This window comes from Mauremys mutica, chromosome 20 (assembly GCF_020497125.1).
Source record: "Mauremys mutica isolate MM-2020 ecotype Southern chromosome 20, ASM2049712v1, whole genome shotgun sequence".
NCBI classification, from domain to species: Eukaryota; Metazoa; Chordata; order Testudines; family Geoemydidae; genus Mauremys; species Mauremys mutica.
Window position 1 is genome coordinate 19,902,647 of NC_059091.1, and position 22,544 is coordinate 19,925,190.

A 22,544-nucleotide genomic window follows, 5' to 3' on the forward strand; every position below is an offset into this window, starting at 1 on the left:
TCAGCGCATGGGGATGTATTGTTTGATCTCCTGAGATCCCTTCAACCCCACATTTCTGTGATTCTGTGAAGTGGTGCTAGACCCTCTGCACTGTGGTCAGTTTTCCCCATAGGTACTCAGCAAAGTAAATGCTTATGGGTCTGGGAGAAGTGGTAGGGCAGAAGGAAGGGGAGCAGGGCATGCCGACAAGATAGTGCTTTCATGTTTGCAGTACTGTGGGTTAATATATTATAATGCAACAGGAAATGAGTCAACTTGGTTTCCTGTCTAATTTCTCCAAGATAAGGAAGCTGCAAAGTTCAGAATCCTCAGAACTCGACCTGCCCTGACAGAATCTGAGCCACCATGGGAACCCGAGGTGACATGTATCCATTGGGTGAGTGGAACAAAGTCCATGGGCTGAATTTGGATGGGGCTAGGAGAGTCCAGAGGGGCCCATGGGTCTGTCTGCACTGGGGCTGGAAGGTGAATGTTCCAGCTTGAGAAGACATAGTTGTGCTAGCTCTCATCTAGCTAGAAATAGAAGTGTCACCATGGGAGCAAGAAGGGCTGGCTGCCCTGAGTGAGTACCTGTTACTTGCCCAAGCATGGCCACGCTTCAATTTTTGGCATGCCAGCTGGGTCAGAGCAAGGCTGGGTCTGTGTCCTTGAGCTAGAATTTACACCTGGGCATACGCTACATTGGTGTAACATGAAATTTCCTCTGCTCCTTCCAATGCTCATGTTGCACGAATTGAGACTCCATCCAGACTCACTGAAATGCCCTTAGATTTATTGGGCAAGATTCCTGGGGCTGTCTGAGATGGGCTCACTTGCTGGAGGATTCTCTGCAGCTTGAGGTCTTCAAACCACAATTTGAGGACTTCAGTAACTCAGACATAGGTTAGGGGTTTGTTACAGGAGTGGGTGGGTGAGATTCTGTGGCCTGCATTGTGCAGGAGGTCAGACTAGATGATCATAATGGTCCCTTCTGACCTTAAAATCTATGAGTCTATCTGAGATGGGCTCACTATGAGACCAGAGCATGGAGGGATCCCAGATGGCTTTCCACCACTTTCACAGCTACTGAATCCCAGGGGATAACTGTGGATCAGTCTGGTCCCTGGAAGCAGAGTAGCCCAAAGCCTTCCCTGATTCATCCTCCACTGTCCGTAGCCCCAAGGGACTATTCCAGCAGCTGTCAATAGCCAGAGTGGAGGAGTACGTTGGCCACACTGCTCACCTCTGGGAATGCCCACTGTGCCTGGGGGCTGTAACATAGAGCCAGTACAGGAGGAGCATTTCCAGGTAGCTGGTTGAGGCAGCTTTCTGTAGAGGCACAAAGCTGGGGTTCCAAAATATTGCTACAGTAATAATAGTTCTTAATGAGATAATTGACGTCATTGGATTTACACCAGAACCGAAGTGGGGTAAATAAGCAAAATTTGGTCCATAGACAGGGGCCAGGAGACATCTCTCTCTCTCTCTCTCTCTCTCTCTCTCTCTCTCTCTCTTTCTCTGTTGCTTATTTCTGTGTATAACATTTTTAAAACACATATTTAGTTTTTATTTCTCTCAAAAAAAGAACAGGAATACTTGTGGCACCTTAGAGACTAACAAATTTATTTCAGCATGAGCTTTCGTGAGCTACAGCTCACTTCTTCGGATGCATAGACTGGAACACACAGACAGGAGATATTTATACATACAGAGAACATGAAAAGGAGGAAGTATGCATAACAACAGGAAGAGTCTAATCAATTGAGATGAGCTAGCATCAGCAGGAGAAAAAAAAACTTTTGAAGTGATAATCGAGATGACCTAGAAGATGTGAGGAGAATTTAACATAGGGAAATAGATTCAATTAGTGTAATGACCCTACCATTCCAGTCTCTGTTTAAACCTAAGTTAATTGTATCTAATTTGCATATTAATTTGAGTTTGTCAGTCTCTCTTTGGAGTCTGTTTTTGAAGTTTTTTTTGTTGCAAAATTGCCACCTTCAAGTCTGTCACTGAGTGGTTAGAGAGGTTGAAGTGTTCTCCCACTGGTTTTTGAATTTTATGATTCCTGATGTCAGATTTGTGTCCAAGTATTTGTCTCTCAAGTATTTCGCCTCCTCATCCTGTTCCCCTCTCTACCACCAGGGAGCACTCAAGTGTTAACTGGTAAGTTCCCAGGCTGGCAGAACGTAATGCTGTATGTGCCGCGTTTGTGCCCATCATGAGAGTCCCACACAGAATGTGTCTCTGCCACAGGCTTGGCAGCTCTCAAAGGGGTTATCGGCACTGTAATGAGGGGTGGGGTCACTGGATCTGGGTCATTAGGACTAGCTGAATTATTTAGGTGGGGGTTAAATCTATTTCTGAAGTGTTCACCAATATATGCTGGGCTAATATAATATATCACATGATCAATAGGTATGATTCACATTACTTATATTAATATGGATAGTATGTGCTTAATGCAGATAACATTATATTGTATATACACTTCTGGCAGTTACATGGCCTGGAACGGTGGCCTGTGGCTTCCTATAGTGTTATTCACCTATGCTAAGTATCCCATCACATCTTGCATTAGCCAGGAAAACTGTCAGGATCAGCACATGTGGGTGTTCTACTGTAGTAACAGGCAGGAAGTTACTGTCCCTGGAATCATAGAATCATAGAATATCAGGGTTGGAAGGGACCTCAGGAGGTCATCTAGTCCAACCCCCTGCTCAAAGCAGGACCAGTCCCCATCTAAATCATCCCAGCCAGGGCTTTGTCAAGCCTGACCTTAAAAACCTCTAAGGAATGAGATTCTACCACCTCCCTAGGTAACCCATTCCAGTGCTTCACCACCCTCCTTGTGAAAAAGTTTTTCCTAATGTCCAACCTAAACCTCCCCCACTGCAACTTGAGATCATTACTCCTTGTTCTGTCATCTGCTACCACTGAGAACAATCTAAATCCATCCTCTCTGGAACCCCCTTTCAGGCAGTTGAAAGCAGCTATCAAATCCCCCCTCATTTTTCTCTTCTGCAGACTAAACAATCCCAGTTCCCTCAGCATCTCCTCATAAATTATGTGCTCCAGCCCCCTAATCATTTTTGTTGCCCTCCGTTGGACTCTTTCCAATTTTTCCACATCCTTCTTGTAGTGTGGAGCCCAAAACTGGACACAGTACTCCAGATGAGGCCTCACCAATGTTGAATAGAGGGGTATGATCATGTCCCTCGATCTGCTTGCAATGCTCCTAATGATACAGCCCACAATGCCATTAGCCTTCTTGGCAACAAAGGAACATTGTTGACTCATATCCAGCTTCTCATCCACTGTAACCCCTAGGTCCTCTTCTGCAGAACTGCTGCCCAGCCACTCAGTCCCTAGTCTGTAGCAGTGCATGGGATTCTTCCATCCTAAGTGCAGGACTCTGCACTTGTCCTTGTTGAACCTCATCAGATTTCTTTTGGCTCAATCCTCTAATTTTTGTAGGTTCCTCTGTATCCATTTTATCTACCACTCCTCCCAGTTTAGTGTCATCTGCAAATTTGCTGAGGGTGCAGTCCACGCCATCCTCCAGATCATTAATGAAGATATTGAACAAAACCCGCCCCAGGACTGACCCTTGGGGCATTCCGCTTGATACCAGCTGCCAACTATACATGGAGTCATTGATCACTACCCGTTGAGCCCGACCATCTAGCCATTTTTCTATGTTATCAGCCTGTGTTATCTTTTCACCCCATCCCCGCCTCGGTGCTTCCCCTTTCCAAGTGGGTTTGTCCATTGCATGGACGCATTGGGTGACTTGGGTAAGTCATTACCCCTCACTGTGCCTCAGTTTCCCCATCTGTAAAGTGGAGAGAATGCTCCTCCCTTTGCCTATTGCCATGAGCCTTTTGGATCACAGACTGGCTCACTGTGTGTCTGTGCAGCACTGAGCATGATGTGGCCCTGATCTTGGTTGGCTCTGGGTACCTCCTGGCACAATGGGCAGGGCCGGACTTCCGATTAGGCACAGGAGGCACATACCTAGGGGCACCGGCATTCTATTGGGTGCCTAACAATTCAAATTTTGCTCCTCCCAGGTCCCAGCAGGGGGCAGGGATGGCTGAGGGGGAGACAGCCCCACACAGCTCTGCTGTTGGAGTGCTCCTCCCTCCACCCGGCAGACAGCGTCACCTCCCAGGGGGCAGTGAGTGTGGGCCAGGGGGCAGGGCTTGGGAGAGTGGGTCTCAGTGGGAATTCATGGGGCAGCTCTGGGAAGAGGGGGTGGGAGTGCTGGGCAGTGGGGCACTGGGTGGCAGGGCACCTAAAAGTTAAAAGTGGTGGGGTTCTCCTGCCACTCATGGAGGTAAAGAGCTTCCAGGCAACAGGGAAACCCTTTAGCTTCCAGCTGCTTCCAGGCGGCAGGGCCCCTGGAGCTCCAAGGCGGGGAGGACGACCACTGAGCCCCTGTGCCTAGGGGCGCCCTAAATATAAATCCAGCTCTGACAATGGGGGCTCCTGGTCTTTGTTGCTCATACACACAATAAAAGACCCAGTTGCCCTGGCCAAAAGTCCAGTTCCCAACCAAAATCAGGTAAAAATATGACCAGAGATCCCAGCTGGGGCTGATTTCCCAGTGCACCAGGTTTCTGCATTTTTAATTCCACCATTGGCAGGGCCCTGACTGGCCATTGGCCCAGGATTGGCAGGACTGGGGCGGCTGGTGGTGTGTGCAGCTGAGTGGCGGTTACCATCTGCCCATGGGGCCTCACTCTGTCTCTGCCTTCCAGGGCTCTGCATCGCCCTGTGCCTGTGGGGCACCGTGGCCCAGAATCATGGTGTACAAGGTAAGACCGACTCCTCCTGGCTAACCTTCCCCAGAGCTACCGGCTGCCCGGGGTCTCCGGCCTCCGCCCCCTCCGGTCCCGTTCCCTTGTGGGAGGAGAGCAGAGTCAGGGGTCTGGGGAGCCGGGAGCAGCCCCTTGGCGTGGGCGTCTTGGGGTGGGTTTATAGGGGATCAGCCCCTAATGGCTCAGACGTTAGAAGTGGCATTTGTTGCCCCCCCCTCCCAAAATCAGGCTGGCTTGAAACCTGGGACCCACGTGCCCAGCTGGGGGTGTGTTTGGGGTCAGGACTCTGCACTCCAAGCCCAGCTCTGCTGCGAATCCCAAGATGGGATTTGGGCAAATTCCCATTGACTCACTGGGGTCCACCAGTGCTGCGCCCCCCCTGCTGTGTCTGCTCCCATCCCAAGCCCTGCAGCCGGCTGAGCTGCGCTGGGATCCTTCCCCTCACGCTGGCCAGAGGGACGGATCCCAGCGGAGCCCTAAACACCGGGCAGCCAAAGGATCCAGGAGCCCCCGTAGGCAGGTCACAATCTGGGTCATGGGAGGCAGCTCAGGATCCAAACTGGCCTCGCGCCTGATTCCGCTCTCAGTCAATCCAGGGCAGAGCCGGGCAGGAATTTTCCAGGGAAACATTTTTTGCCAGAAAATGCCGATTTGGTTCAGAGGAATGTTTGGTTTTACTCATGCGGGGGGCGGGGGAGAGGGAATGGAATAATTTTCAAAACAAAAAAATCCCATTTTCCAGTTTGAAGTGAGGTTTTGGTTTGAAATTGATGCTAATGAGAGTAACGACGACAGCAACAAAAAGGAAAAAAATTGGGTGAGATAAAAAACGTTTCACTTGAACCACCGCCAGGTGCCGGCTGCTCTGCCTGTCTGTGACAAAAATCAGTGAATGGGGCTTGTGAAAGGAGTTGATATCACTGGGTGTGGGGACAGGAGTTGTTCTGCACTGGCTGACCCTGCCCAGCTGTTCCCACTCCTGCAGGTACCACTGGAGACTGCAACAGCCATATGCTGTGCCCAGCAAATGCCAAGTGTGTGAACAGCACCCACTGCACCTGCCTGGATGGATACCAGCCAAGTGGGAATCGCTTCTTCACCGACCCAACAGAGCCCTGTGACGGTAACAGGGCTCCCACATAGTCCTGCGGGGGCTGGGACAGAGCAGGGCATTAAGGGCCGGAGCAGCCAACTCCACTGACTGCAGGGCCTGCTGGGGGTGCTCAGCCCGGCTGGGGAATGAGGGGGGGGGGTAGCAGCACGGGTGAGGGCCGCCCTCCTGGGGATCGAACCCAGGCCTCCAGAGTGAGCAGCAGGAGCAGCTGCAGCAGGAGCCAGGAGTGTTGGTCTCTGTAAATGGGGCACGAGGTGGGGGGGGCCCATCACACTGACCTGTCTGAATCCCAGCCTGGGCCCTAATCAGCCCCTGAGTGTGCAGGGGCAGAGGGGCCCCACGGGAGCAGAATGGGGCAGCCCCCCCGGCTGTACTTCCCCTTCCCTCCCCCCGCCCACAGGGATCTAAGGAGGGAGGGGGCAGAGGTGAGGTAGCTTGTTACCCCCCACCCCAACACACAGGGATCCCGGACCTCACAAGGGGGATCTGGGTGTTTGTGGGGCCGAACCCCCCGTACCTGGGACAGGAGGCTGCGGGGGCTGTTTCCGACATTCCAGCAGCAGAAATGGGTAACTGAGAATCCTTAAGCACTAACCGCTCAGGGCCCCGGTCACCTGGGTCCCGTCACTCAGCTCAGTGCGGGAGTCTGGGGGGGTGATATGGGGAACGTCTCTCTGCCAGGACTGTACAGAGTGTCCCCTCTTGCATTACAGATATTAACGAGTGTCTGGGGCCGAGCCCGCCACACTGCGGACACAACACAAGCTGCACCAACGTGCCTGGGAGTTACTACTGCACCTGCACCGATGGCTACGAGCCCAGCTCTGGGAAAGCCAAGTTCACACTCGCGAATGAGAACAGCTGCCAGGGTGAGCTCTCCCCTGGCCCCACCTGCTGAGACCCCCCCTCCCCATCCTGCACACACACATGCTCGTTCCAGGCCTGGCTGCTAGTGTCCCCCTTAGCTGGAAAGGGGCCTCGTGTCTGGGCCATGGAAATAGCACCGTGCGCTCTGCCCCCTACGGGCCCTGGTGAGGAGAGAATAGCCACAGCACAGTGTGCTCCAGCCCCACCCCCGATCCTCGCCCATGGGTCCTGGGGGGCAGGGAATAGCTGCAGTGCTCGTTCCCAGTCTCGGCCCCTACATCAGGGGCTAGGAGCAGGGTGGGTGCAGGACCCCGACAGCAGCTCCCCACCAACTGGGGTGGCTCCTTTTGCAGGGTGGGGGATTCTCCAGTGGCCGTTCCGCTGCCAGAGCAGCCTAGTGCCGCCTGAGCGTAGCTGAGAATCAGGCCTGTGATTGTTAAGCTGCCTGGGGCCCAGTCGCCTGGGTCCCATCACCCAGCTCAGTGCAGGTGGGTGCTACAGGAACATCTCCCTGCCAGGACTGTACAGAGCATCCCCTCTTGTGTTGCAGATATTGACGAGTGTCAGGGCCTGAGCCCGGCAGACTGCGGACCCCACGCAAACTGCACCAATAGGCCTGGGACTTACTACTGCACCTGCATCGATGCCTACGAGCCCAGCTCTGGGAAAGCGAAGTTCACGCACGTGAGTGAGAACAGCTGCCGGGGTGAGCTCTCCCCTGATCCCACCTGCTGAGACCCCCCCCCTTGCACACACAAATGCTCATTCCAGGCCTGGCGCTGCACTGGGGCTGCTGCCGGCTTTGGCAGTGGCCCGAGGCTTCAGCAAGGCTGTGATGAGACGTGACCCTCACCCAGGCCCTCTCAGAGGTCCAGAGAGGTGCAGGCCACTTCCAGCTGTTGAGGCCCCCAGCCATAATAAACATACAAAATGACGACACATGAAAACAAAATAAGGCACCAAAAAAAGAGTGAGATGTAATTTGATTTTTTTTATATATAACAAATGCTTTTGTAACCTTTTTCTGTGCAAATGCACTAATTATTGAGGAAAAATCTCGCTGTCGTGCAGTGTCACAGTTGATGTTAAGCATGGGGAGCCCATTCACACGCTCCTGTCCCAGAGCTGAACGGTGATAGTTCTTTCCCTGCTTCAGCACGTTGAAGGTGCCTTCACCTGAAGCCACTGACGCAGGCAAAGTGACAAAAACACACAATATCTATGAACATTTTAAACTCTTTAATCTGACAAAATCTGTATCAGTTAACAAAAAAATTATGTCTTACCAAACCACATCTCTTATTTGCTTGAGTTTGCAGCTCTAAGCTGAGAGAAGGTGGGTCACATTGATTTTGGTCCAATAGGGACGCTCATAAAAACAAGTTGCAAAACTTATCAAATGCCACAAAATTAAGTGTCTAAATTTGAGTCCCCTTTGAACTTGCGGCCCAGGCCAAATGGCCTCCTGGCCCCTCTCTGATAGGCCGTGGCCTTGTCTGCTCCTTGTCCTACAGCACATGGGGCCGGGCTCACCCCTGAGCCCGGCGCTTGGATGAGGAATAAACAGACCCACGGAGCAAACTCCTTGTGCTGCAGAGATGCGCTGGGGAGAGGGGAGGGGACCCTTGCTGGCCCCAGCATGCAGCATCTGGGCTGCTAGTGTCCCCCTGAGCTGGGAAGGGGCCTCGTGTCTGGGCCATGGAAATAGCACCGTGCGCTCTGCCCCCTATGGGCCCTGGTGAGGAGGGAATAGCCACAGCACAGTGTGCCCCAGCCACAACCCCGATCCTCCCCCATGGGTCCTGGGGGGCAGGGAATAGCTGCAGTGCTGGGCACCAGCCTCAGCCCCTACGTCAGGGGCTCGGAGCAGGGTGGGTGCAGGACCCCGACAGCAGCTCCACACCAGCTGGGGTGGCCCCTTTTGCAGGGTGGGGGATTCTCCGGTGGCCGTTCCGCTGCCAGAGCAGCCTAGTGCCACCTGAGCGTAGCTGAGAGTCAGGCCTGTGATTGTTAAGCTGCTGGGGGCCCGGTCGCCTGGGTTCCGTCACCCGGCTCAGTGCGGGGGTTTGGGGGAGGGTGATACGGGCAGGGGCGGCTCTAGAAATCAGGCTGCCCCAAGCAGCGCGGTGCGCTGCGCCGCCCTTCCCCGGTCCTGCGGCGGGTCCCCTCTTCCCGCGGCTCCGGTTAAGCTCCCGCAGGCATGCCTGCGGCAGGTCGACCGGAGCCCGGGACGAGCGGACCTGCCGCAGGCATGACTGCGGCGGGTGCCGTGGTCCCGCGGCTCCGGTTGACCTGCCGCAGGCATGCCTGCGGGAGCTCAACCGGAGCTGCGGGAAGAGGGGACCCGCCGCAGTCATGCCTGCGGCAGGTCCGCTCGTCCCGGGCTCCAGTGGACCTGCCGCAGTCATGCCTGCGGGAGGTCCAGCCGAGCCGCGGGACGAGCGCCCCCTCCGCAGTCATGCCTGCGGCAGGTCCACTCATCCCGGGGCTCCGGTGGACCTCCTGCAGGCATGACTGCGGCAGGTCCGCCGGCCCAGCCTCCCGCCCTCCCCAGCGGCAGGGGACGCCCCCTACATTTTGCCACCCTAGGCACCAGCTTGTTTTGCTGGTGCCTAGAGCCGCCCCTGGATACGGGGAACGTCTCCCTGCCAGGACTGTACAGAGCGTCCCCTCTTGCATTACAGATATTAACGACTGTCTGGGGATCGCCGGAACACCTACCAGGGTGAGCTCTCCCCTGGCCCCCACCACACCCTGCTCAATTCCCCCCACCACACACACACACACCCCTGGGCTCATTCCAGGCCTGGTGCTGCACCAGAGGCTGCTGCCAGCTGCAGCAAAGGCACCTGATCCACTCACCTGGGCTGTGATCAGCTGTGATCCTCAACTGCTGCCCCAGTGCGTGGGCGCAGGATCTCCCCTACCTCAGTGTTTGGATTGGGAATAAACCCCTAGGTTTGCAGGGAGGCTCTGGGGAGGCAGCTGGGGCCCTCGTTGTCCCCAGCACACAGAATCCAGGCTGCTAGTGCCCCTGAGCCTGGGAAGGGGCCTCGTGTATGGTCCACGTACAGCACAGTGCGCTCTGCCCCCTATGGGCCTGGGGAGCAGGGAATAGCCCCAGCGCAGGGCACCCCAGTTACACTCCCAATCTGGCCCCTCCCTCAGGGCTGGGAGCAGAGCCTTTTCCAGCCACACACTGGCAGGGAGCCCCCTGGCTGGGAGGGTGTTTCCCAGGGGGGCCATTATGCCCCCTTAGGCAGCCAGGGCGGCCCGACCGGAGAAGGGGCCGGGGCGCTCCAGGCCCTTGTTTGCGACGTTCAGCCAGTAGTTCGAGCTTGTGTCAAGTCTCAGCCGGCCGTTCCCATGGAAACCGCCCGTTACACCCCCGTTTTGGGGGCGCAGAGCACCAGGCCCGTAGCACTGGGAGAACTCAGGAGCCCATTGGTTCAAACACTTCCCCTGGCAGAGACCTCGCCCAGCCGTTCCTGCGCCAGCCCCAGGCCGCGTGGGATAACTCCAGCCAGTGCCCTGGGGCGGGTCTAGGCACAAGAAGAAATCAGCACCGCAGGTATCTCAGCCAGCGTCCCGGGGATTGTGCGGGGATAGCTGGTATCGGGAGCCGTGTGGAGAATCCCTAGGGCTTGGCCCCGGGGGGAATTGATGGCGATCACGGTTCTCTTTGGAAGCGCACTGATTATTCCAGACCAGAGTGTCCGGACGGGGAGCGATTCCACAGGAGCTGTTACCCTCATTTTCCCCATGTACTTAAGCCACTAGAGACACCCAATCTCAGAGCTCCCTGCAATTCGGAGCGAGTTTGGAAGCCTTGGGACACCCGTGTGCCCGAGGGAGGGGAGAGCTCTGGCCGCACCACCGAGAACCCAGCGCATGGCGCCCCTTCTCCAGCAGACAGAGTGTCAGAGCTGGGGAAAGCGCTTTGGAGTAGCGGCTGTGCTGTGGCTGGATGTGTGTACAGCACCTGGCACCACAGGGCCCCAGCTGCGGCGCTACCCGCTATAAACATCCCAAACGCAACAGTACAGGATGGATAAGGACGCTGGAAGCTCCGTTCCCATCCCGCATGAACTCTTGGAAGCCTTCGGGGGTGGAACCCTATTGTATGTCATTTCCGGTATAAAGCAGGTTCTGGAAATGCGGAGCCGCCTTCGTGCTGTCAGGAGAACCCGCGAGTGTCGCAGGGTCGAGGGGCGGAGGAGGCAGCACTTGGCAGGATGCAGCCAGTAGGTTCTGACAGGTTCAGTCTGCCCCGGGAGCAGCTCAGCCTCTGAAGGGGCAAAACCAGGTGCTGGCCAGGCTGAGACACAAGTAATGCTGGCACCTGCACAGTACAGACAGGATCAGAGCTGAGGCCCATCTAGCCTGGTATCCCGGCTCCAATGGGCCAGAGCCAGATGCTGGAGAGGACGGTGGAAGAGCCCTGAAGTGGCAGCCGGGGGATAATCTGCCCTCACATCCTGGTCTCTAATACTCAGCTGGGCTGAAGCCCCACAGCAGGAGGTTTTCTCTCTCTTCCCAAACGTTTGTGCCCTTTAACTATGATCCCTCTGGCTGTTCTCATCATCTGTAGGAATGTCCAGTCGCTCCTGGAATCTTGCTAAATTCTTGGCCTCAGGGACTCCTGTGGTGGGGAGTTCCACAGGCTAATCACACATTGTGTGAAATAGCCTTTCCTTGGCTCAGTTTCAAATTTCCCCTCTTCTCACTTCCCTGACTGTTATGAGGTGGAGAGAACAGAAGCTCCGCATCTCCCTTCTCTATCTCCGTCAGTCATTTATAGACTGTTAACACGTCCCCTATTCTGTTCACGCTAAGGTGACAGTCCCAGTCTTTTCAATCTCTCTCCGCAGAGGGTTTTTCCAGCCCCTGATCATTCTCATTGCCTGTCTCTGAACCCCTCTGGTTCTGCACTGTCCTGTGTGCAAGGGGGTGCCCAGGGCAGGTCGTGGGGTGCAGAGGAGGTCACCCCATTGACTGATATCCAGGCATTAGACCTGCCCTCGTGTTAGTCTCTATCCCCTTCCTCCAAAGCAGCTCCCCATTTGTCCCCTCCAGGGGCGGACGGCTCATTCAGGCATTGCCGTCTGCACTGATATTGCGGCATTGGGCATCGGCCAGATTCACTTGGTAGCTTTAGCAAGCAGCAGGCGCGTGTCCCGGCAGGGCTGCTTTTCCCTTCCCAGCTGGAGCGGCTCATTCCGGACAATAGCCACTTGCTCCCGTTCGCTGATCCAGTCACTGAACTCCTGGCTCTAACCAGCTCCGTCTCCCCAGCGCACGGTGCATGTCAGACGCCTGGATTATCCCCCAGCAGCGTCCCCCAGTGCCCAAGGTCCAGCTCCTAGATCAGCCTGACCCAGTGCTTTCTCTTTCCTTGCAGACATCGACGAGTGCCAGCGAAACGCCACAATCTGTGAGCCCCACGGGAACTGCATTAACATGCCAGGGCGTTACATGTGTACATGCAGTTGGGGATTTGGGAAGAGTCAAATGGATAGGGCTAAGATCTGCACAGGTACAACGGGAGCTGGAAAGAGTTGTGGCAAAGGCGTGATGCTTCTGGCTTGTCTGCAGTGTTGCTAACGCGTGGTGTTGCTTTAAAGCCCCACCTCCCGGCGTCACATGATTTCGCTTTTGGCTACAATCAAAATTAGGGCCTGGCCCACGTGGTGGAGGAAAAACTTGCAAACGTTATGCTGGGGTGACCGACAGTTCCCAAACCAGAGTCAAACAAAATGAAGCCAAAATGGATTTTTTGTTGGTTTAAAAATCATGAGTTTTTTTAATCTCATGACTTTTTTGCAGCCTGGCTCAGGGTTTGGGGCTTTTATTGATTGCTTGGCATTGGCGATGCTGTTAATGCACCGTCACTGAGCTTACCAGTATCTCTGAAACTAACCCGCATGCCTAGATCCCTAGGTAGAAAACCCCACTCCCTGCATGGGTTAGTGACCCCGCTGCACCATGGAGCCCCAACATCCCCCGTGTATCCCCCTCTGCCCAGCAGCTGGCACTACCCACATTGGCAGCCTGGCGGGAGCACGTCCCTCCAGCGTTTGGCTAGATCACGGCAGGGGCCGGATTGGTGACCCACTGGGTGGCGACTCCGGCTGGGGCTATGCTGGGGGTCAGGCCTGGCGGGTCTCTTCTGGTCTCAGCTTCCACAGGCTGGATCGGCAGCGAGTGTCGAGCTGGCATCATCCATCCGAGGGCTCGGTGGATTCGCCCCACGGGGCCCTGGGCCTGGGGGTCACAGCAGGGTCCAGGAATGGACGTTGTTGGGCCACTGCTCACTGCACAGTGTTAGGAATAGGGGGATTCCCTGGATCCAGCTGGCTTCCAAACAACCAGTTTACCAGCTGTGCAGGGCCTGGCCGCATGTCGGGGTCTGCGGGCTTCTGCCATAGACCCCCGTGAGCACAACCAGAAAGCAAAGAAACTAGTTTAAAGGAACATCACCCAATTCCCTGCACTCCCCTGGGCGCAGCCCACCCACCCTTCTCCTAGTGCTCCAGAGGAGGGGCGGGGCTGGGTGTATCCCGAATGGGGAGGGGACCCATTGGGCTGGGGTCTGTAACGCTGAGTGTGGCACCCCCTTCTGGCGACTAGCTCCAGTTCAGTGCCTCTTCTTCTCTTCCACCATTAAAAGCAGCAAAGAGTCTTGTGGCACCTTATAGAGTAACAGACGTTTTGGAGCATGAGCTTTCGTGGGTGAATACCCACTTCGTCGGATGCATCCCACGAAAGCTCATGCTCCAAAACGTCTTTTGCTTTTACAGATCCAGACTAACACGGCTACCCCTCTGATACTCTTCCACCATTGCAGCTCCCGGAGTCGCGGCTGTCACGCTGTGATCCCCATTCTGGGGGAGCCTTTCAAAGTCAGACCCCTCTGTCCTGTGCCTGCTAGCGAAACCCTTCCTCCGGCACTCCTAGCCCCACCTCGGGGCTTCCTAGCCCCCCTCGCCTCAGGCCCCCACCACTGGGCCCAGCCCTCGGGCTGTAGAGAAGCCCCACCTGTCCCCTCCCAGTCGAGTTTCCTTCTAGCCAGCGCCCTGCACGCAGCCTGAGTCACTTCCCCTTTGCAGCTTAACTGGCTGATCGGCCCCCCCTTAACCCCGCTCTGTCAGGGCTGGTGCAGGGAGGGGATCGCAGGGTCCTGGTCTGGAAAAGGTTGGGTCCCCTGATCTGGGGATGGGGGAGGGGTTGCACCGTAGGGATTGGGGCCCTGCAAATAGCAGGGAAGAAAGGAGAATAGAATGGGGGGGGTTAGATGGAGCAGACAGACTGACCGACAGACCACGCCCCCTGCAATCAGTGGGGGTTGCCTCCATGGTCATTCGCCCCCCATGCACCCCCAGCCGTGCTGTGTCTGACCCCCTCCCCCGCTTTCCCCTCTCAGACATCGACGAGTGCAACAAGACCCCAGATATCTGCGGCCCCAAGGCCACGTGTATCAACACCATCGGGAGCTACCGGTGTGAGTGCCGGGCCGGCTACGTCCCCTCCAACAGGAACACGACCCTGTGCCAAGGTGGGTCCTGCTGCGGGGGGCATGGAGGGGGCACCTGTGGGGCTGGGCAGGGCCTGGGGTTACACAGGCAGAGGTCTTGCCCAAGGAGGCAGCGAGCTGGGAACTGGTCTGGGATGGTGCCCCCCCCTTACCTCCATGGACGGGGTCCCTCTGGGTCTCAGCCCTGGCCGGGGAGGGCTCAGCCTCCAGGCCCTCCCCTCCCCCAGCCCAGCCTGTCCGTCCACTGGGGTGTTTCCTGTTGTCTCAGCGCCAGAGGCACCAGCGTGCCCAGGTCTGGCTCTGGGAGCGGAGCAGGGGCCAGGCTGGGGAAGGGTGAACAGGGCAGCCAGGGGTCCGGTGTCTCTCTCCACCCACCCAGCAGTGTCGAATTCCAGCACTTGTTCCTGGCTGGGATTTCCGGGAGAATCGGTCATGGGAATGACTGGTGATGCGCCCGTCCCCAATGCGTCGTCACAAACTCAGTGCTGCTGTATGTGAAATGGTCACAAAGTGGGGGCCAGAGCCCCAGTGGTGTAAATTGGTGCAGCACCACTGACTTCAAGGGGTTTTCGTCCCTGCTCTGCTTCTCCTTCTCTCATTGCCCCAGACAGGACTGCAGGCTCCCCAGGGGCTGGCTGGCCGGAACGAGTGCGTCTCTGCATGTACAGGCCGGGTCCCTAGTTAGAAAACCCCACTCCCTGCACGGGGTGAGTGACCCTGCTGCACCATGGAGCCCAACATCCCCCGTGTATCCCCTCTGCCTGGCAGCTGGCGCTACCTGCGTTGGCAGCCTGGTGGGTGTCCGGCCCCCCAGCGTTTGGCTAGATCACGGCAGGGCTCTCTGTGCCTGGGCAGGGCGGGGCCGTCTGTCAGATCAGACTCTCCACAGCGGTGAAAGGCCCCAGGAGCCAGCGAGGGCAATAAAGTCCCCTCTGTTTGGGCCGGATTGGTGACCTGCTGGCTGGTGACTCCGGCTGGGGCTATGCTGGAGGTCAGGCTGGGCAGGTCTCTTCCGGCTTCAGCTTCCACAGGCCGGATCTGCAGCGAGTGTCAAGCTGGCATCATCCGTCCGAGGGCTCGGTGGATTTGCCCCACGGGGCCCTGGGCCTGGGGTCACAGCAGGGTCCAGGAATGGATGCTGTCAGGCCGTTGCTGACTGCGCAGTGTTAGGAGTAGGGGGATCCCCTGGATCCAGCTGGCTTCCAAACAGCCTGTTTTCCAGCTGTGCAGGGCCTGGCCGCATGTCGGGGTCTGCGGGCTTCTGCCATAGACCCCCGTGAGTGCCACCAGAGAGCAAAGAAACTAGTTTAAAGGGACAGCACCCAATTCCCCTGCACTCCCCTGGGCGCAGCCCACCCACCCGTCTCCTAGTGCTCCAGGGGAGGGGCGGGGCTGGTGTATCCTGAACGGGGAGGGGACCTGTCATAAACAGATAGTTAAGGGTTAAAGTCTGTTTTACCTGTAAAGGGTTAACATGCAGTACCTGGTGACCACCTGACCAGAGGACCAATCAGAGATAAGATTTTTTCAAATCTCTGTGGAGGGAAGCCTTTGTCTGTGAGAGAACTGTTTTTTGAATCTAAGAGGACAGTCATGTCTCCAAGTTCTCCTGGAGTAGTTTCTACTAATTAATAGTGAGTATTAATTAGAAAGGCGAATTAGTCTTATGATTTGATTTCTATATTTGCAATTGTGTGTTTGCTAAAGGAAATGCTTTATTCCTGTTTGCTGATATTGCTTTTACTGAGAAAAGGGGGAGAGGGGATTCTCTCCAGAGATTGATAAGGTTATACCCTATGAGTGTCCAGCTTGGGCTCATAGAGATTCTGTACTTTCTTTTTGTTCTCTTAATAAATTCTTTTCTATTAAGGACTTGTTGGTCTTTCCTTGGGTGGATTCTCAGGGAAAGGGGAGGGGGAGGTATCCCTCTGTAGTTGGATCCCGGTATCTCTCCTAGGAAAAGGGAGGGGGGAGGAAGCAGGGGGAATAGTTTGTTTCTCCTGGGTGTAAGAACTCCATGGATTTGGGGCTCTTGGAATCCCCTAGGATTTTGGGGAAGGACTGTGTCTCAATTCACATTTCCTAATTGAGTGGTGGCAGCGAGAAGGAACCCTACCCTAAGGGTTAGGGTGGTGGCAGAATACCTGCGGGTCCCCATCTTTGAACCCACAAGCTCAAAGTGGGGGTGAGATCCCATAGGGTGGTGGCAGAATACATGCGGGTCCCCATCTTTGAACCCACAAGCTCAAAGTGGGGGTGAGATCCCATAGGACATGGTGGCAGAATACATGCGGGTCCTCACTTTGAAACCGCCCAGTTTCAAGTGAGGGTAGACCCATGGTGGCAGCGGAGTTTCGAACCCATTGTTACAAGGAGTTTTTTTCAGCTGGGCTACGCTGAAGGGAGCTATTCTCTTCTTCTAGAGCAGGAAAGCAACCTGAGAGAAGAGGGAGTTTACAGTTTCAGCCAGGTTGGCTGGAGGGAATTAAGTTTCCAGCAGGCTTTGTTGGAAGCAGATTTTCGTTCTTGTTGCTTGGACAGGCAGCTTGAGGAAAAGGCAAGTTTCAAGCAGTTTTCAGGGTTAGGAGGAGTTTTTTTTCTCTGCTGGCTATGCTGAGGAAAAACTCTTCCCTAGGAGGTGTGTGCATTCCTTAGGTGGGGGGAAGTGCCCTCACAGGTTTGCTGGGGAGATAACGATTCTCAAGCCAGAGGTTTTTAACAGTTCAGAGCGAAACATTTTTAGCTCTGGTTGCAAGGAGGTGTGTCCCTCCTTTGTGTGATCAGGATTCCTTGGGTGGGGGGAGGTGCTCCTCGGAGCTCATCCCGTCCAACAGGGAAAACAGGTTTGGGGGTTGGAGAGAGAAACCCTCCAGCCAGGTTTTTTTTTCCCTGTGTCTTTTAAAATCCTCTGGAGGCAAGGAACTCCCTGCTCAGAGAGTACTTAGCAATTGCAAGGGAGAGTTGCAGGGCAGGTTTCCACCTTCTTGGGAGCCAGGAGAGGGAGATTGTTTTTTGTTTTTCTTTGAAACAAATTTTCAGCTGGGTTTAGCTGAGGGAAAAAGGTTTTCTAACGGGCTGTGTTAGAAAAGGATTTTTTTCTTCTTCTTTTCTTTTTTCTTTCTGTCCGCTTAAAAACAGCTAGGGAAGAGGTGCAAGTTTTCTAACAGGCTTTGTTAGAAGGACCCCTACTGTGAGGTACTTAGCAAGTTGCTAGAAACAGGACAAACCAGTTTTTTTTGGGTCTTCTCAGTATATCAGCAAACAGCAACTACACATTTGCAAATGAAAAGGTTTTGTTTCTTTTCTATTCAGTCTCTCGGGAATAGAAAGGGTTAGGAATTGGGAAGCAAGCAACCCAATTCCCTGACTGCAGAGGGGTGTGACCAGCACCAAAAAGCAACACCAGCAAGCCACACATAAAATTCACTGACTGCAGAGGGGTGTGGCCAACACCAGAAGGCACTGTTCTCCATCCCAAGAAATTTCCCACCTACATGGCAGGTGAGGACACAGGCCTTCTTAAAAAAGGTTAAAACAACCTGCCATGGGTACAGCATCCCTGAAGACCAGTACAAGGACTGGTCAGGAAAGAGGACTTTTGCTGTCTATGACAATTATTCCATCCCCATGCTATTGGGGGAAGACTTGGCCAACCATGTGCAGCTGGCCAAGAGGGGGGGAGTGGTCACCCGCGGCCAGGCCAAACAAGCAGGCACTCCCATCCCTGTTCCTGAGCCATCCACCAGGACCCTGTCTGTGTTACCAGAGACCCAGACAGAGGTGGTGGAACCGGATCCCATGCCAACAACTACAGCAGCCATAGTACATCCAGTCCCAGGACCGGAACTGGAAAAGCAACCAGCGGCAGAACCAGCGCCAGCACTGACGCCAGCGCTTGCAACTCCACCGCCAGGGGGCGCCAACGGGCCTAAACTGGCAGAAGCAGCAGACAACTCTACCCAAGAGGCTCAGCCAGAGCCTAAAATATCACCTTGTGCACCAGCGGAGAGCGGTTCACAGTCAACGGAAACAACCTCATCACCTACATCACTCCCAGAGGAACTGGTGTCTCCCGCCTCAAGGGAACAGTTCCAGACAGAGCAGGAAGCCGATGACAGCCTTAAGAAAGCTTGGGCGGCGGCACGAAGCAACCCACCGCCTCTCAGCTCTTCTACCCAATTCCAGTTTGTTGTAAAACAAGGACTTTTATATAAGGACATTCTTTCTGGTGAACACCAGGAAGGCCAGCATCCTCAAAGACAGTTGGTAGTTCCAACTAAGTACTGGGACAAGCTCTTAAGCTTGGGCCATGACATCCCAGTGGGCATTCTGGGGTCAACAAAGCAAAAACAGGTTAAAAACATTCCTTCCACTGGGAGGGGATGGGCAAGGACGTTGCCAAGTATGTCCGCTCAAATGCATACAAAGTGTTCTTCAGTGTCAAATATCTTGTTGTTTACATACTTAGTAGTATATGTAATAGTGCATGTGTTTTGTTTATCTGTTTATGTTACAGTGCTAGGAGGAAATCACCACCAGTAGTTCCCACTGTTGGCGATTTGGGGGGCGTGTCATAAACAGATAGTTAAGGGTTAAAGTCTGTTTTACCTGTAAAGGGTTAACATGCAGTACCTGGTGACCACCTGACCAGAGGACCAATCAGAGATAAGATTTTTTCAAATCTCTGTGGAGGGAAGCCTTTGTCTGTGAGAGAACTGTTTTTTGAATCTAAGAGGACAGTCATGTCTCCAAGTTCTCCTGGAGTAGTTTCTACTAATTAATAGTGAGTATTAATTAGAAAGGCGAATTAGTCTTATGATTTGATTTCTATATTTGCAATTGTGTGTTTGCTAAAGGAAATGCTTTATTCCTGTTTGCTGATATTGCTTTTACTGAGAAAAGGGGGAGAGGGGATTCTCTCCAGAGATTGATAAGGTTATACCCTATGAGTGTCCAGCTTGGGCTCATAGAGATTCTGTACTTTCTTTTTGTTCTCTTAATAAATTCTTTTCTATTAAGGACTTGTTGGTCTTTCCTTGGGTGGATTCTCAGGGAAAGGGGAGGGGGAGGTATCCCACTGTAGTTGGATCCCGGTATCTCTCCTAGGAAAAGGGAGGGGGGAGGAAGCAGGGGGAATGGTTTGTTTCTCCTGGGTGTAAGAACTCCATGGATTTGGGGCTCTTGGAATCCCCTAGGATTTTGGGGAAGGACTGTGTCTCAATTCACATTTCCTAATTGAGTGGTGGCAGCGAGAAGGAACCCTACCCTAAGGGTTAGGGTGGTGGCAGAATACCTGCGGGTCCCCATCTTTGAACCCACAAGCTCAAAGTGGGGGTGAGATCCCATAGGGTGGTGGCAGAATACCTGCGGGTCCCCATCTTTGAACCCACAAGCTCAAAGTGGGGGTGAGATCCCATAGGACATGGTGGCAGAATACATGCGGGTCCCCATCTTTGAACCCATAAGCTCAAAGTGGGGGTGAGATCCCATGACAGGACCCATGAGGCTGGGGTCTGTAACGCTGAGCATGGCGTCCCCTTCTGGCAACTAGCTCCAGTTCTGCGCCCCCTTTCTTCTCCTCCACCATTGCAGCTCCTGGAGTCGCGGCTGCCCCGTGTCTCGGCCGTCCGGCCAGGTCATGCTGTGATCCCCATTCTGGGGGAGCCTTTCAAAGCCAGACCCCTCTCTCCTATGCCTGCTAGTGAAACCCTTCCTCCGGGGCTCCTAGCCCCCCCTCGGGGCTTCCTAGCCCCCCCCCTCGCCTCAGGCCCCCACCACTGGGCCCAGCCCTCGGGCTGTAGAGAAGCCCCACCTGTCCCCTCCCAGGCGAGCTTCCTTCTAGCCAGCGTCCTGCACGCAGCCTGAGTCACTTCCCCTTTGCAGCTTAACTGGCTGCTCGGCCCCCCCTTAACCCCGCTCTGTCAGGGCTGATGCAGGGAGGGGATCACAGGGGCCTGGTCTGGAAAAGGTTGGGCCCCCTGATCTGGAGGGTGGGGGAGGGGTTGTGCTGCAGGGATTGGGCCCCTGCACATAGCAGGGAAGAAAGGAGAATAGAATGGGGGGGGGGTTAGATGGAGCAGACAGACTGACCCTCAGACCACGCCCCCTGCAATGGGTAGTGGGTGCCTCCATGGTCCTTCGCCCCCGTGTGCTCCTGCCATGCTGCGTGTGACCCCCTCCCAACCCACGCTTTCCCCTCTCAGACATCAGAGACTGCCGCAGGATCCCAGATATCTGCAGCCTCAAGGCCACATGCATCAACACCAATGGGAGCTACTTGTGTGAGTGCCGGACTGGCTACGTCCTCTTCAACAGGAGCATCACCCTGTGCCAAGGTGGGTCCTGCCGCTGGGGGTGTGGAGGGAGCACCTGGGGGGCTGGGCAGGGCCTGGGGTTACACAGGCAGAGGTCTTGAGGGGGCAGCGAGCTGGGAACTGGTCTGGGATGATGCACCAGCCCCCCTGCCCCCCATGGACGGGGTCCCTCTGGGTCTCAGCCCTGGCCGGGGAGGGCTCAGCCTCCAGGCTCTCCCATCCCCCAGCCCAGCCTGTCCGTCCACTGGGGTGTTTCCGGTTGTCTCAGAGCCACAGGCACCAGCGAGCCCAGGTCTGGCTCTGGGAGCGGAGCAGGGCCAGGCCGGGGAGGGGTGAGCAGGGCAGCCAAGGGCCGGGCGTCTCCCCCGCAGCAGTGCCTGTATTCCTGCTGCACGGCTGGATTCTCTGCCCTGGGAAGAGGCAGCAGGGGGCGCAGTCTGTGCCTAGGGGCCACTCGAGGCCACTGTGGGGCCAGCCCGGGGCTCCCTGTTGGATTCTCCCTCCCCCCCAACACACCCCAGAACCACCCACAGCTGGGGGGAGAGGGCTGAGGGGAGATACGGCTGGGATGATTCCACAGCCCCCACCTCACTGCGGCTCAGTCCCCCTAGGACGGGGAGGGGGGAGGGATCCTTTCACAGAGACCGGCTTGTGGGCAGAGGATGGGGAGAAGGGGCTGTGCACATGTGTGGGGCTGTGTGTGTGTGTGTGGGGGGGTCACTGCTCCCCCTGCTGGAGGGAACGAGTCCTGCTCTCTGTGCCTGGCTCTGGTGCATGCACCTACCCAGCCAGACCCCGCATTTCCCCCCACCCATCTCTCACTCCTCCTCCCTTTCCATCCCCAGAGCTCACCTGCCCCCTGCTGCTGGGTGATGACAACTCTGCCGGAGCCAAGGTGAGTGAGGCACAGACACCGGGGTGGGGGTGGGGGGGATTAGACCCCGATTCCCCTTTAGTGCCACGTTGCTTTTCACTGATCTCACCCGACGAGGATTCTGGGGCCAAACTCGCCCCTGGGCAAAGAGCCAGTGGCCAGTCCCTGGAGCCCCTGCAGTCCAGCCATGGCCCAGGACTTTGCCCCCAGGGTGATTCTCACCCCCCAGGATCAGCAGCATCAGGCTGCTGCAACACACCTCAGCTTGCAACCGCCGTCCCCCACCATCCCTTGCAAACGCCGTGCATCCCCTAGGGGCCAGACAGGGCATTGCCCGTGCTTCCTCTGGCGCCTGGCTTCTGAGCCAAGGGATCCTCTTGGGCCTGGGGGAGGTGGGCTGCGATTCTGTGATCTCTTTTCCTGAGCCAGGCCTGGGCCTTGTTTTTCAGAACCTCCTGGGCAGCTCCCAGGCACAGGTGGGACGTCTCTGCAAGGCGGAGCTGGAAGAGCTGAAGCAGATGAACTCTCAGAACGCCGAGGGAAAGCTGCAGGTGCCAAGCCAAAATACGGGGCCTTGCTGGTTTTTTTCCCGTTAGGGGGAGGAATCGCTGCTCCTACTCAGATCTAGTCTCAGGGTGATCTATAGGGATGCAGCACCTGGAACAGGAGATAAATAAACAGCAGCACGGCCCAGAAATTCCCATGCCTGCCTCTTGTCTTTCCTTTCAGGGGGATTGTGGGAAGGCAGTGGAGGACTAGCAATCCGGGAATGGGGGGCGCGGCAGAGACTCAGGCACTGTGACACCAACACCCCCCACGTTTGCTTGGCCAGGGCTTCTTGAACATTCTGGAGAAGCAGATAAATCTGGTCGGGCAGCAGAGCGAGAGCGTGGAGTGGAGACACCGGATTGCGACGGAGCTGATGGCCCTAGTGGAGAAGCTGCTGAGAACGCTGGCCCTGACCGTGCATGATAGGATCAGCATCGCATCCCCCAGCGGCACAGGTCAGCACCTGGCCACATGGCCCCAGTTGGGCTTT

General features: G+C 55.6%; 1 protein-coding gene across 2 annotated transcripts in view; it reads left to right on the forward strand.

The window, feature by feature from the left end:
- Positions 1 to 319: 319 nt before the first annotated feature.
- Positions 320 to 22,544, forward strand: part of LOC123353431 (adhesion G protein-coupled receptor E2-like) — a 32,945-nt gene continuing 10,720 nt past the window's right edge. For both annotated transcript variants that reach the window (XM_044994502.1, XM_044994503.1), the window contains exons 1-10: positions 320 to 376; positions 4,743 to 4,799; positions 5,788 to 5,925; positions 6,630 to 6,785; positions 7,334 to 7,489; positions 12,185 to 12,319; positions 14,207 to 14,338; positions 21,477 to 21,526; positions 21,955 to 22,056; positions 22,338 to 22,509. In XM_044994502.1, coding sequence (XP_044850437.1) covers positions 346 to 376; positions 4,743 to 4,799; positions 5,788 to 5,925; positions 6,630 to 6,785; positions 7,334 to 7,489; positions 12,185 to 12,319; positions 14,207 to 14,338; positions 21,477 to 21,526; positions 21,955 to 22,056; positions 22,338 to 22,509 — 1,129 coding nt within the window. In that variant the 5' untranslated portion in view covers positions 320 to 345. The remainder of the gene's footprint in view (positions 377 to 4,742; positions 4,800 to 5,787; positions 5,926 to 6,629; positions 6,786 to 7,333; positions 7,490 to 12,184; positions 12,320 to 14,206; positions 14,339 to 21,476; positions 21,527 to 21,954; positions 22,057 to 22,337; positions 22,510 to 22,544) is intronic.